This window comes from Schistocerca cancellata, chromosome 7 (genome assembly GCF_023864275.1).
Source record: "Schistocerca cancellata isolate TAMUIC-IGC-003103 chromosome 7, iqSchCanc2.1, whole genome shotgun sequence".
Taxonomy (NCBI): Eukaryota; Metazoa; Arthropoda; class Insecta; order Orthoptera; family Acrididae; genus Schistocerca; species Schistocerca cancellata.
The window spans coordinates 466,256,014-466,271,411 of NC_064632.1; the positions used below are offsets into that span (position 1 = coordinate 466,256,014).

At 39.7% G+C, this 15,398-nt stretch overlaps 1 protein-coding gene across 1 annotated transcript in view; it reads left to right on the plus strand.

The window, feature by feature from the left end:
* The window catches only part of LOC126092116 (digestive cysteine proteinase 1), a 72,943-nt gene that overhangs the window by 11,020 nt on the left and 46,525 nt on the right, over positions 1 to 15,398 (plus strand). The window contains exons 6-7 of the mRNA XM_049907555.1: positions 3,169 to 3,361; positions 14,550 to 14,770. Of these exons, the coding sequence (XP_049763512.1) occupies positions 3,169 to 3,361; positions 14,550 to 14,770 (414 nt within the window). The remainder of the gene's footprint in view (positions 1 to 3,168; positions 3,362 to 14,549; positions 14,771 to 15,398) is intronic.

The following is a 15,398-nucleotide window of genomic DNA, read 5'->3' on the forward strand; positions in this document are numbered from 1 at the left end:
TACAGTATTGTACGTTTTTTTCATTTTGTGGAAGTGCACAATTTTACATTTCTGAGCATTTAGAGAGCAAGTTGCCAATCTCTGCACCACGTTGAAATCTTTTTGAGATCTCATTGAAAATTTATGCAGCTTCTTTCAAAAGCTTTTCAGGCAACATGTTCATACATGGCTCTTCAATGCTTGACCAAAACCATAAATTCGTACTTTATTATTTGCAGTCCACAGCAAACCAACCCCCCACCCCCCGTACAACTGCAAAGTGCAAGTGGCCCGTCATTGGCCAGTCCATATTACTCATCCATTGTCACTTTTTGCACTGTGCGGGGCATTTTTCTTTTTCATACCTACACGTAAATTCCAACAAATCTGGGCACAGTAAATGGCCTTTATGCTACTGACCGTAAAATGTGTAATGGAAGTTTTGAGTACAGGGTCCGGCAATAAACTTCTCGCATTTGACGTAGCCAGCGTGTGAGTTGTTGTGAGGACACTGATGTGGAGTGTGATTTGTTTGAAAGCAGTGTACATGCCATTTTCAGTGTGCCATCGCGTGGCTTGGTGAACGTCGTGCATTTGTTGTGGAGGAATTTATTTGTAACGGTGGTTCTGTGATTAATACTAAGCGAGCATTTCGGAGACAATTCAGACTTGGCCAACAAAATCAAAGAAAACAGTGAGCAAAATTTTCGCTTTTTACCACAATGGCTGAGCTTTTTTCAGTCTTGGTGATCCAGGATGCCTCCACTGGGACAATTGAGCCTTAGTTTCAATGTCATACTTGTACGCTCATGTTTTTCACCTGTCGTGATATGTTTTAGTAGTTCTGCATTGTTGTTTTCATTTGGCAAGTCTTGAGCAACGTCTTTTCGCTGTTGTTTTTGCTCGAAATTCAACACCTTTGGCACAAATTTTGGTGGCACATGTTTCGTACCCAAAACTTCAGAAAATATTTCATTTCGTGAACCATTTGATGTGCTGACATCATTGGTGACTTCTCTGATTGTGATTCAATAATCCTTTCTTTCACTTTTCCCACATTTTCGTCAGTTGTTGATGATGTGCCGAGGTGTCCAGAAAAACAGTCATCTTGAACTTCTCCACAGTCATCTTGGAAATGCCTATACCACTGTAAATCTTCGTTTTACTTGCCACAGACTCATAAAGAGCAATATTCAACATTTGTAAAACTTTGTTACATTTTTTTTGTAAAACTTTGTTACATTTTATTCAATTTTTATAGCAAAATTCAAGGAGAGATGGAGGGATCAAGAAGTTGAATGAAACTTCACCCGTTGTGAGGGTATGTGATATTATTTCAATGATTACAATCTTGAGTCAAATTTACAAGGAACTTGGCAATATATGAGCCCACTTATCAGTGTGATGTTGCATCCGTTTTGGCATGGATGCCTTTACTATAGTTGGGACAGATGTCATGAATACATTATATCCTTTCCTGTGCCAAGTTAGACCAAACTGTTGTAACTGATCCAGGATATTGTTTATATTTGCACTGGGGTGGAATTGACTGTAGAGCTGGTCCCACACTAGTTTCAGGACAGATCTAGAGAGCTTGCTGGCCGCAAGAGCACGTCAACAGCATGCATTTCATACACACACTTAACATACGTAGATGAACATTCTCCTGGTGAAAAATGACACAATGATATTGTAGCATGGCATGTGAAGTAACGCAGGAGGATGTCTGTGACATACTGTTGGGCCAGCAGAGATAACTCAGCCACTGCAAGCCGTAACATGAGATCACCATGGCCACCCCGGTAGCTGAGTGGTCAGCGTGACAGACCGTCAATCCTAAGGGCCCAGGTTCGATTCCCGGCTGGGTCGGAGATTTTCTCCGCTCAGGGACTGGGTGTTGTGTTGTCCTAATCATCATCATTTCATCCCCATCGACGCGCAGGTCACCGAAGTGGCGTCAAATCGAAAGACCTGCACCAGGCAAACGGTCTACCCGACGGGAGGCCCTAGCCACATGACCATGGCGGCAGGAGTAACACCGCTGTGCCTGTCACAACATTGGAGGAATGAGACCTCTCCCCACTTTGCCACCATGCTTGTCAGTGATTGTTATCCAGCACAGTGCAACACGTGATTCATCACTGGACACAGAGAGATGCCATTCATCACCATTCCATGCTTCCGCATCATGATATAACTCCAAATGCAGCCGTTTGTATTGTCTTTACAGCAGCCTATAGACATAATGATAATTCCCTAACCGAACTGCTCCTAGTCTCTGACCAATGATGCGAGATGACTAGAATGTTGCAGGGAGTCCACCACTTATCCTCGGATGGCATGTGCAGATGTAAAGGAGTTAACATATGCAAGGTGCAGAATACAGTGATCCTCCATTGCTACGGTCAGATGTGATTGAATGGAACCGTGGCAATGAATATGCGTGTCTCGCATTCCCCTGTGGTTCAACAAAAGGACCAATGTCACATCAAAATGTCCCTCAAATATGGATATCACATTATTTGACCAGACAACCAAATAAAGACCAAAAATGATTCCCCTTTCGATATGTCAGGAACTGACAAGCTTTCTCACCCAAGTACATGGTATATCTGTGTCATCACAGTGATTGATCAATATGTGATGATGTTCAAATCTCTTTTTTATACCCTTTTCTGGCTTGTAACAACACTAAACGGTGCTTCTTTTTTTGTCAGGCAGTGTATTACCAGTTTAAATCATAAAAAACATGCTAATGGTGATTTGTTAATTATGTGAAGTTCACAATTATTGCAACTTGTTTTATACATAAATTCAAATAACTTCGTTTTTGATGTTTCAACAAGTCAAATAATAGGAGCCAGCCAACAGACAATTGTAGTTCCTTTTGGAGCACTACTTGTTCACTGTATTGCCTACTTTTTAAGTTACATGCAAACCCTTCTCAAGTATGCACCTCCCTTACCCATCCCCCCCCCCCCCCCCCCCCCGCCTCCTCCCAAATAAAAGGCAATATGTCGGTCAAAATTCTGTTTATCTAAATTATCTGGTGAGAGTATATTGAAACCATTGTGAAGTATTAGTCCTAACACTAAGAAAAATAGGATGTTACCACATTTACAGTCTGTTTTGTGTACTTTGTATGTGTCATTTCTTTCTTTGATCATTTACTTCTGTCTTTTTTTGCAGATATGACATGCACATCATTCCCAGGACCTGGAAGTAAACACATATACACTTTCAATCCAATGAAAGAATTTGTCCATAATTATGACAAACATGTAGACAAAGCATTTGAAGAGTTCAAACACATCCACAAGAAGAGCTATGTTAGTGACGTAGAACATTCTCAGAGGAAAGAATTGTTCAGGCAGAATATGAGGTAATTGTATTATTTGACCAATTGTCTAGCTATTGAAGTTCCTTTCAGTTAGCTGTTTTATGTAAATTTAATAAATCTTTCCCTTCTTACTGTGAATGGTATATTTACCTAGCAAGTGTTATTCTATCTCAGCACCAAACAAATGACTGTTCACACTAATAACAAAAAGTTTGTAATTGCATGGGTTTGATAGGTTATATGCATGGTTTTGATAGGTTATATATTGCTAAGACAGAGATTAAGGAACCAGGTTTGAAATTGTAAACTATTTCCAAGGGCAGGTGTGGACTCTGACCACTATTTATTGATTAAGAAGTGTAGATTAAAAATGAAGAAACTGCAAAAAGGTAGGAATTTAAGATGATGGGACCTGGATAAACTGAAAGAACCAGAGGTTGTAGAGAGTTTCAAAGAGAGCATTAGGGAATGACTGACAAGAACAGGGGAAAGAAATACAGTAGAAAAAAAAATGGGTAGTTTTGAGAGATGAAATAGTGAAGGCAGCAAAGGATCAAGTAGGTAAAAAGACAAGGGCTAGTAGAAATCATTGGGTAACAGAAGAGATACTGAATTTAATTGATGAAAGGAGAAAATATAAAAATGCAGTAAATGAAACAGTGAAAAGGAATACAAACGTCTCAAAAATGAGATCAACAGGAAGTGCAAAATGGTTAAGCAGGGATAGCTAGAGGACAAATATAAGGATGTAGAAGCATGTGTCACTAGGAGTTAGATAGCTACTTAGATTTTTGGACAACATGGTTGTGGAGAGAAGCAGCGATTAGTATGATTAATCGATAATTCAAGAACAGTCTTGATCACATTTATTATTGTTATAATACCGCCAACCGGTTTCAACCCGACGTAGGGGTCATCTTCTGGGCGTTTACACCAGCAGTCGACCAATGGTGTAAACGCCCAGAAGATGACCCCTATGTTGGGTTGAAACCGGTTGGTAAGACTATTCTTGAATTATAGATAGCTACTGCCTTCAGGAAAATTAGAGATACCTTTGGGGAAAAGAGAACCCCTTGTATGAATATCAAGAGCTCAGATGGAAAATGAGTCTGAAGCAAAGAAGGGAAAGTAGGAAGGTCGAAGGAATATATAGAGGGTCTATACAAGGGTCATGTACTTGAGGTCAATATTATGGAAATGGAAGAGGATTTAGATGGAGATGGAATGGGAGCTATGATATTGCATGAAGTATTTGACAGAGCGATGAAAGACCTAAGGTGAAACGAGGCCCAAGGAGTAGACAAAATTCCATTAGAACTACTAATAGCCTTGGGAGAGCCAGACACGACAAAACTCTTCCACCTGGTGAGTAAGTTGTATGAAACAGGTGAAATACCCTCAGACTTCAAGAACAACATAGTAAATCCAATACGAAAGAAAGCAAGTGTTGACAGGTGTGAAAATTACCGAACTGTCAGTTTAATAAGTCACGGTTGTAAACTACTAACACAAATTCTTTACAGATGAATGGAGAAATTGGTAGAAGCTGACCTCGGGGAAGATCAGTTGGGATTGCGTAGAAACATTGGAACACGCGAGGCAATACTGAACCTATGACTTATCTTAGAAAATGGGTTAAGGAAAGGCAAACCTACGTTTCTAACATCTGTAGACATAGAGAAAACTCTTGACAATGTTGACTGAAATACTCTCTTTCAAATTCTGAAGGTGGCAGGTGTAAAACACAGGGAGTGAAAGGCCATTTACAATTTGTACAGGAACTAGTTATATGAGTAAAGAGGCATGAAAGGGAAGCAGTGGTTGGGAAGGTAGTGAGACAGGGTTGTACCCTCTCCTCGATGTTACTCAATCCGTGTATTGAGCAAGCAGTAAAGAAAACAAAAGAAAAATTTGGAGTCAGCATTAAAATCCCTGGAGAAGAAATAAAAACTTCGATGTTTGCTGACCAAGTTTTAATTCTGTCATAGACAGCAAAGGACCTGGAAGAACAGCTGAATGGAATGGGCTGTGTCTCCAAAGGAGAATATGAGATGAACACAAACAAAAGCAAAATGAGAATAATGGAATTTTGTCGAATTAAATCAGGTGATGCTGAGGGAATTAGATTCGGAAATAAGACACTGAAAGTAGTAGATGAGTTTTGCTGTTTGGGTAGGAAAATAACTGATGATAGTTGAAGTAGAGAGGATATAAAATATTGACTGGCTGTAGCGAGGAAAGCGTCCCTGAAGAAGAGAAATTTGTTAACATCGAGTATAGATTTAAGTAGCAAGAACTCCACTTTGAAAGTATTTGTGTAGTGTGTAGCCATGTTGTTGTTGTTGTTGTTGTTGTTGTTGTTGTCTTCAGTCCTGAGACTGGTTTGATGCAGCCCTCCATGCTAATCTATCCTGTGCAAGCACCTTCATCTCCCAGTACCTACTGCAACCTACATCCTTCTGAATCTGCTTAGTGTATTCATCTCTTGGTCTCCCTCTAAGATTTTTACCCTCCACACTCCCTCCAATACTAAACTGGTTATCCCTCGATGTCTCAGAACATGTCCTACCAACCGATCGCTTCTTCTAGTCAAGTTGTGCCACAAACTTCTCTTCTCCCCAATCCTATTCAATACCTCCTCATTAGTTACGTGATCTACCCACCTAATCTTCAACATTCTTCTGTAGCACCACATTTCGAAAGCTTCTATTCTCTTCTTGTCCAAACTATTTATTGTCCATGTTTCACTTCCATACATGGCTACACTCCATACAAATACTTTCAGAAACGACTTCCTGACACTTAAATCTATACTCGATGTTACTAAATTTCTCTTCTTCAGAAACGCTTTTCTTGCCATTGCCAGTCTGCATTTTATATCCTCTCCACTTCGACCATCATCAGTTATTATGCTCCCCAAATAGCAAAAATCATTTACTACTTTAAGCATCTCATTTCCTAATCTAATTCCCTCAGCATCACCTGACTTAATTCGACTACATTCCATTATCCTTGTTTTGCTTTTGTTGATGTTCATCTTATATCCTTCTTTGAAGACACTGTCCATTCCGTTCAACTGCTCTTCCAAGTCCTTTGCTGTCTCTGACAGAATTACAATGTCATCGGTGAACCTCAACATTTTTATTTCTTCTTCATGGACTTAAATACCTACTCCGAATTTTTCTTTCGTTTCCTTTACTGCTTGGTCAATATACAAATTGAATAACATCGGGGAGAGGCTACAACCCTGTCTCACCCCCTTCCCAACCACTGCTTCCCTTTCATGCCCCTCGACTCTTATAACTGCCATCTGGTTTCTGTACAAATTGTAAATAGCCTTTCGCTCCCTGTATTTTACCCCTGCCACCTTTAGAATTTGAAAGAGAGTATTCCAGTCAACACTGTCAAAAGCTTTCTCTAAGTCTACAAATGCTAGAAAAGTAGGTTTGCCTTTCCTTAATCTTTCTTCTAAGATAAGTCGTAGGGTCAGTATTGCCTCACGTGTTCAAACATTTCTACGGAATCCAAACTGATCTTCCCCGAGATCGGCTTCTGCCAGTTTTTCCATTCGTCTGTAAATAATTCGTGTTAGTATTTTGCAGCTGTGACTTATTAAACTGATAGTTCAGTAATTTTCACATCTGTCAACACCTGCTTTCTTTGGGAATGGAATTATTATATTCTTCTTGAAGTCTGAGGATATTTCGCCTGTCTCGTACATCTTGCTCACCAGATGGAAGAGTTTTGTAGGGACTGGCTCTCCCAAGGCTGTCAGTAGTTCCAATGGAATGTTGTCTTCTCCAGGGGCCTTGTTTCGACTCAGGTCTTTCAGTGCTCTGTCAGACTCTTCATGCAGTATCGTATCTCCCATTTCATCTTCATCTACATCCTCTTCCATTTCCATAATATTGTCCTCAAGTACATCACCCTTGTATAGACCCTCTATATACTCCTTCCACCTTTCTGCTTTTCCCTCTTTGCTTAGAACTGGGTTTCCATCTGAGCTCTTGATATTCATACAAGTGGCTCTCTTTTCTCCAAAGGTCTCTTTAATTTTCCTGTAGGCTGTATCTATCTTACCCCTAATGAGATAAGCCTCCACATCCTTACATTTGTCCTCTAGCCATGCCTGCTTAGCCATTTTGCACTTCCTGTCGATCTCATTTTTGAGACGTTTGTATTCCTTTTTGCCTGCTTCATTTACTGCATTTTTGTGTTTCCTCCTGTCATCAATTAAATTCAATATTTCTTCTGTTACCCAAGGATTTCTACTAGCCCTCATCTTTTTACCTACTTGATCCTCTGCTGCCTTCACTACTTCATCCCTCAGAGCTACCCATTTGTCTTCTACTGTATTTCTTTCCCCCATTCCTGTCAATTGTTCCCTTACGCTCTCCCTGAAACTCTGTACAACCTCTGGTTTAGTCAGTTTATTCAGGTCCCATCTCCTTAAATTCCCACCTTTTTGCAATTTCTTCAGTTTTAATCTACAGTTCATAACCAATAGATTGTGGTCAGAGTCCACATCTGCCCCTGGAAATGTCCTACAATTTAAAACCTGGTTCCTAAATCTCTGTCTTACCATTATATAATCTATCTGATACCTTTTAGTATCTCCAGGATTCTTCCATGTATACAACTGTAGCCATGTATTCAAGTGAAACATGAACAATAAATAGTTTAGACAAGACGATAATAGAAGCTTTCGAAATGTGGTGCTACAGAAGAATGCTAAGATTAGATGGGTAGATCACGTAACTAGTGAGGAGGTACTGAATAGAATTAGGGAGAAGAGGAACTTGTGGCACAAATTGATTAGAAGGGATCACTTGGTAGGACACATTCTAAGGCACCAAGGGATCACCAATTTAGTATTGGAGGGAAGCGTGAAGGCTAAAAATTGTTGAGGTAGATTGAGATGAATACACTAAGCAGTATGTAGGTTGCAGTAGGTACTTGGAGATGATGAGGCTTGCACAGAGTAGAATAGCACGGAGAGCTGCATCAAACCATTCTTTGGACTGAAGATCACAACAACAACGTGGTTGTGCGCGTATGACCATTGCATGATGCTGATAGTGAAGTGTCCAACTCAACACTAAATAATTGCTTATTTTTTACTAACACATGTGTTATGTACTGATTCACTATACCGTATTTACTCGAATCTAAGCCGCACTTTTTTTCCAGTTTTTGTAATCCAAAAAACCGCCTGCGGCTTAGAATCGAGTGCAAAGCAAGCAGAAGTTCTAATGTTGGTAGGTGCCGCCACAACTAATTTCTGCCGTCGAATATATGTAGTGCTACACAGGCATGCTATGTAGGCACAAAGATACATACTGAGGCCAAAACCTCTGATTCAGTAAATAAATTTAAAAAGAGATGGAGGACGAGGTTTTTTTCTCCGCCCCGAGTTTCAACCCTAAATTTTCAAACATTATCCAATGAAGTAAATACAAATTCCGTATTGTTCATCTTCAAATGTAGCAGAATCTCAATGTACTACGAAAATCCGACTGACAAGACTGTTTGAGATGTTTGTCAATATGGCCAACTCTACGTTCTGAATTTTTTCCTACCTGTGAGAAGAGATAGTTGCTAATAGGAACCTGATGAAATGTGAATCACATACAGTATTCTCTTCGCCGTAAGAATAATACGAACATAAACATTTTGCCATGTATTCTCACGTGTTTGCTGCTATCTCATTTAAATCCTGTCTGCCTAATAAACTACGAAACTAGAGTGAGACAACAGCAAACGCGGAAGAATATACGTATCGTGTCATGTTTATATTCGTATTATACTTATGCCTAATAGTGATACAGTCAGAAATGAAGCACGGCAACTGACTAGATTTTTAAATCTAAGATGACTCTAATTTCTGTGCAGAATTTGATGTACTGAAGAAGCGGCCGCAAAGATTTTCAAACGGAGAAAAATTTTCGCCTAACTCTCGTTCAGAACATGTTCTATCATACACAGTCTATTATTTGGTTCTTGTTGATCATTATCAAAGAAAGCAGCAGTGTAAGTAACAACAAATAGCAGTCTCTTGCCATTGTTTCACTAATGAGACGATTCCTCTCTCTCTCTTTCTCTCTTTTGTAAGCGGCGGTAGCGCGGACAAAAGCAAGCCATGCCACGAGCGGCGACAAGCCGTAAACACACACTATAAGAATGCGACAAACAATGCATGACACAGTACAGTAATGCATTTTCAGCTTAGAGTGACGTAAACACCTATAACAAAGAAAACGGCACTTATCAGATCAAAGCAAAATAAGCAATCGATTCAAACCAGACGAAGCACGTGAAAAAGGAAGGGTACCCGTATAAATACGGACGGAGCGCCTGACGCATAGCAAGGGTTACCTGGTAAAGCTTAATTGCTAAGCTTACGACACGAACCAAACTACTGTAGGTGTATCGTCATTCATTCGACCTAAATTGTGTCTCGTATTATAATGGACCAGCTTTGTTTCGATTTGGAGGTGCGGCCTAAAACTTTTCTCTCCCCTTGAATTTCGAGTCTCAAATTTCAGGTGCGGCTTAGATTCGGGAAATTTTTTTTCTTTTATTTTGATTCTCATTTTTTAAGTGCGGCTTACATCAGAGTGCGGCTTAGATTCGAGTAAATACGGTACTTGAAACATTTCACACACAAGTTTGTTATATTTGAGCAAATACACAATGAAATTGATGAGGCGAATGAGTATTGTTAAGAGAAACCTGAATTCGTTATACATTCAATTCACAAAATATCCTAACAGTGACCAGATCCATTAAGAACTTGATAGTTCGAGATGTTGTTTGTGCGGTCTCCAGTATGCAAGATACTGACTGACTGTGACAGTGTGGTTGGCTTTACTTGATGTGGCTGCCAGCTGTTTAGCTTGTAATACCTACTTTGGGGCGAGTCTGTTGGGCCAGAACAGCATAGACATTGATCCTTGTCAGGAATGCAAAATCCCTCCTTTCTTAACAAACTGCAGGCCTGCTAATGACCTTAGTAAAATCTGGCTTAGTTACCCAGGGGTGCTTTTCTTTATCAGACACCAGAATGGAGGACTTCACCATTATGGATGAGGTGTTCAGATAGCCACTATAGTTTTCGGCACAGTGCTTGTAACCGCCTGCTAAGATGTGGGTTATCACTTTTCTGGTGGTTTATAAAGGAGTCTGTCCTTATTGGGTCACACACTTGTCCCTCCTGCTGTTGCAGTGGATGATGGTGATGAGGACATGTGTTGTAACATTATCCAGTTGGCAAGAGAGGTATGGATTGAGGCACAATTCAACTGGTGGTTAGTGGACGGGGGGCGATGCTGGAACAATCGTGTTGTGATTGTGTTGGTCTTGTGATGGCACTGCTGTAGGAATGTCACAGTTTTGATTAATATTGATCATATATCAGTTGTTCTTGACGTTTTGTGACTTTAGGGATTTTAAGCCTCATGTGTCTACCCAGGTGAGTGGTGAATGGTGCAGGCACATGGTGCAGGTGAGACTATTTCCTGGGCTGACTAGGCCAAATCCAGTAAGACCATGACCATCTTATTCTGCATTTGGAGCAGGGGAAGCCTATCAGTGCTTCCTAGAATGTCATTGTTTTCATTGTCTTCTATATTTGAGCCTAAAATGTACTTGCCGATCCCTTATTCTGCAGAACTGTGGAGCAGAGTGGAGAGGAGAGATGGTCAGGACCTGGATCCAGTTTCTTTTATTTTATTTTTTTTAAACTCCACAGGGACTTTGTTGCAATGATTGACACCAGTGCCCATATTGCAGTCTGTGTTGTGGCTGTTGACATCTGACTGGTAACTTAGAGAAAGTGTCCAACACGTACAACCATCTTGTCCTCGAGAACAAACCTTTAAAACTGATATTGCTACGTTGGGTGCTTAGATGTGGGAAGAAATGGTTGTTGAAGGGCATGTGTGAAGCCCACACAGACTATTCATCCTGCATTGGCTCCCACAGCTGGTCAGTAAACATTGCACTGTGCCATCACATTTATGTGATACATTTATCATGGTGAATGATAAAGCAGCTGGATGACTGGCGTATGCTTGATATGACAACCTTGCATTCAAATTCTCCTGTGACCATTAGCATTAGGCTTTCACAATCTGTGGCACCACAAATAGTTGGTACATGTGGGGTTGTGTATTGTTGAGGAAGTGTTTGCCTACCGAGTGGGGTGGCGCAGTGGTTAGACACTGGACTCGCATTCGGGAGGACGACGGTTCAATCCCGCGTCCGGCCATCCCGATTTAGGTTTTCCGTGATTTCCCTAAATCACTCCAGGCAAATGCCGGGATGGTTCCTCTGAAAGGGCACGGCCGACTTCCTTCACCATCCTTCCCTAATCCGATGAGACCGATGACCACGCTGTCTGGTCTCCTTCCCCAAACAAACCAACCAACCAAGTGTTTGCCCACATGTTGTATTTAACAAAGTCACCCTTCAAAGTGCCTACTGTCAGGCAGCCAACTAAAAACTGGATTGCAGTTCCTTTAATTGCACCAAATATTTGATTAGAGCTGCATATTCAAAATATAGAATTTTTGCTGCATACTAATGTTTAAATACTAGTTCACTCCCTGTATGAGCTTTGAGTTGGTAAGACCATTACTAATACATAGTTGGATGGTATTTGTACTTCAGCTTGCATGTGATATGGATTTTTGGTGTAGAGGGTGTATATACCCCCGGGACAGATGAGAAATCCGCGGAAAATGTGGGAATTTTTTCGTCCGGGAGAAAAAAGTGAAATACGCAGGAATTTTATAGAATTCTGGAAATTTTTCATTGTTGCTTTTTTTTAAATTAAAGTTTTGTTGTTTTGACTGGTAAAAACTGATACTCTAACAAAGAATTTTACTGTATCCCACTACTGTAGAATAATACTGCAGCAATAAAACATAAATGAGAAAGAAAAAAATAATAAATCTTAAGTTGCAAAGGAATATGTCATTCACAGCAACAAAACACAGTGCACACACAAGAGTCTGCCAATAGCAATGTGTCAAAGGCTTTAGGACAAAGACTATGCAGTACTTCATGACAACAAACTGTTTCCGATGAACGTGACATCCCAACTGTCTGCATTAGGTTCGTTTGAGCAGTTGCCAGTGGGCTCATGCACATGCACAGTTGAGTCACATATGAGCACTATCATCTCCTGCTGCTGGATAATTGAATTGTGTCTGTTAGCTGTATCAGCAGTAGCAACAAGCAGCCAGATGCTGCCCGGAAAAATATTTCTGTTGCGCCAGTACAGTAACTGCCAGATTCGCCCATATGCGGAGCAGTCTGAGTTGTACTGGGGAGGGGGGTGGTCGTTTACAGCTCTCACACGAAATGAAAACAAAACTGATTTCTGTGGCCAGGAGCTATCTAGTGAATTAAAATACATTCATGTAATTACAGAAGGCTAAGTTAGTTTCAGTTTACTGATTTTGTTTCCACATTTTTGGCAGTCAAGCATTAATCACCTTATAGAACAATGAAGTTATTTTTGTTGATTTGGTAAAGAAATTTGACTTTCAACAATCTTTCCAGCAGAGGCAGTCAATTTATTTGTAGTGAAGTGTTTGATTTCACACTATTGGGTAGTTTCAACTGTTTGCCAAATTTCAAGTGCACGTTTTCATCATATGGCACCTATGGCTTTATTCAATAATAAAGAACAAACTGTAGAGTATTTCCTACATTATTGGCACTCCAAGAAAATTTGCATCCTGTAATTCACACTGAAAAGCTTAATATCAGGCTGGGACCTACTTCTTTGTGAATCTGAATATACGAATGTGCACTTTAAGCCAAATTATGCATTTTAATATTGTTACAAAATTACAATGGTCTTGGAGTATCCTCTGATATCCTGTTCTGTTTATGACAGTGTACATGTTGCTGCACATCAAAGATCTTTCCAAAACACCTTTCTCCTCTGGGGTTGGTTTTCTAAAGTGCTAAACTGCTGGCATGGTCTATGCCGGTGTATAACTTAACCATTCAAAGAACTGATAAGTGTTATGGTTCTGGGGGTAAATATACTGTCACTTAACATGGAAAAAGTGTATTTTCACCTGGGAAAAAATGTGTTTGTAACCAGGAAAAATCCAGGAATTGTTTTTCTTGTCTGCATATACACCCTGAAGTAGGTCCTCCACTGCTTGAGGTGACCTTAATTGTGGTAAAATTGCATAAGAAAAGTCGTGAAACAAGGTTAATGAGTAGGGTTGTCTTCACTATAGAACAAAGCTCAGAAAATCAGTTTTGAAATAATAGCTGCGGAGTATGAAATGTAGGTGAGGAAGTAGGAAGTTACAGGTTTTGTTTGCAGATAGGTTCTGGTTGGAGAAGTTTCCAGCTGCAGATCAACTACGCACTGTGACAAGGTGTGGAGTTTTCCACGTGCTTGCAAAAGGTCCTTTTCTCTCTAAAATTAATTATTTTTTGATGGAGTGCGAGTTGGCCTCACACAGGTCAACATTTTTCCAGTGACTGGATTCCATCCCAGAAGTAGAGCCTCTGAGAAGTAAGTATAGTTGCCATAGCCTCCTCATCTCACCAAAAACGTATTCGTCACAAATTTATGTCCATATGATGCTAGAGAGGAACATCAAAGGGATGGATGTTGCAGCAATAAGTTTCAGTTCCTCATTTTTTCCATTACTGAAACATCTTCCTGGTAAAAATTGTGTTGTACTGGTATTAATCCCCCTCCTTCTTTATTTATCTTCTCTCATACCAGAAAACGCTGTCCCTGACTTTCCTGATAGAAAAAATCAACTTACTTCTTTGGTGCATGACCACCTACTAACATAGTGATTTGTTTACTGATCCCTTTCTTGCATTAATTGGTTGACCCATTGTCATCTACAGTAATAAATTGCTCCATACAGTCAATTTGATTTTTAGTGGTAATATGACAACTATTGGTGTGGCATCGAAAGTTTTGCAAGCTGGCTGTCAGAATGGAAAAAATAGTTTTCGAATTAAAAAAAGGAGAAAGAGGAGGACAAAAAGAAATGATCAGCACTAATGAATTTACCTAATATAGTTCTTGTTTGTAGTTTTTATATTTTAGTTAGCAGTGTTCATTTATACTACCAGAATGTATTTATTTACTAATTCACATGTTTGCATATCTATACTCTCTAGACAGATTTCACAAATCTCATGTTTGATTTGTTGTTATCATTTTGTAAATTATTTAAAGGTTCATTCATTCAAAAAACCGTGCAAATGTGGGTTATACACTGGCAGTCAACCACCTAGCCGATAGAACTGACTTGGAACTGCAAGCACTCCGTGGTCGCAAATATACACCAGGCTATAATGGTGGTCAGCCCTTCCCTTACAATGTATCTGTTGAACTGAAGAATGGACTTCCTAGTACATTTGACTGGCGCCTGTATGGAGCAGTCACTCCTGTTAAAGGTAAACAGCAATATAATGCTTCAAAATAACTCACCGGGATGAAATACTTACAGCTTTTGCATGTTACTAGCTAATGGAACTGTTCTTCATTGTGTTTGTTTGCATGCTCTTGGACCACTTTAGTCAATTTTTTTTAAAAAAAAAAAAAAAAAAGAAAGCTTTGATTTCCTGTTGATCCATTGCTACTACATTCTCTCAGATCGTAACTTTCTTCCTTCATGTGAAATCATCGTTACCATTGTTTGTCTCCTTCTTTTGCATATGAGCCTCTATGAACTACTGTTATTGCAACTGTTTCCCCTTTCTTTCCTTCCACATTTCTGTATATTTCTCTCTTCTTTGTTCTGTTTATGTGGCTTCAGTCTTTTTCTTGGGTTTTTCACAGAAACCTTTAGAAAATTGCAATTGCTTTTGAGTGGCAGTCATTCCTCAGTGTCTTTTGGAATAATGTAGAGTTCATCCCTGTTCCTTCCAATGTCTTTGCAGTATGTGTTATGCATTTTTTATTTACTGAATATATGAACCGTCTTTTTGTCAGTCCATTGGGATTCATCTTTTCCTAACCATATCTCCTAATTTTTTCAGTCTGTATGTAAAGTTTACTATTATGGCATCTTCTGTATTGTAA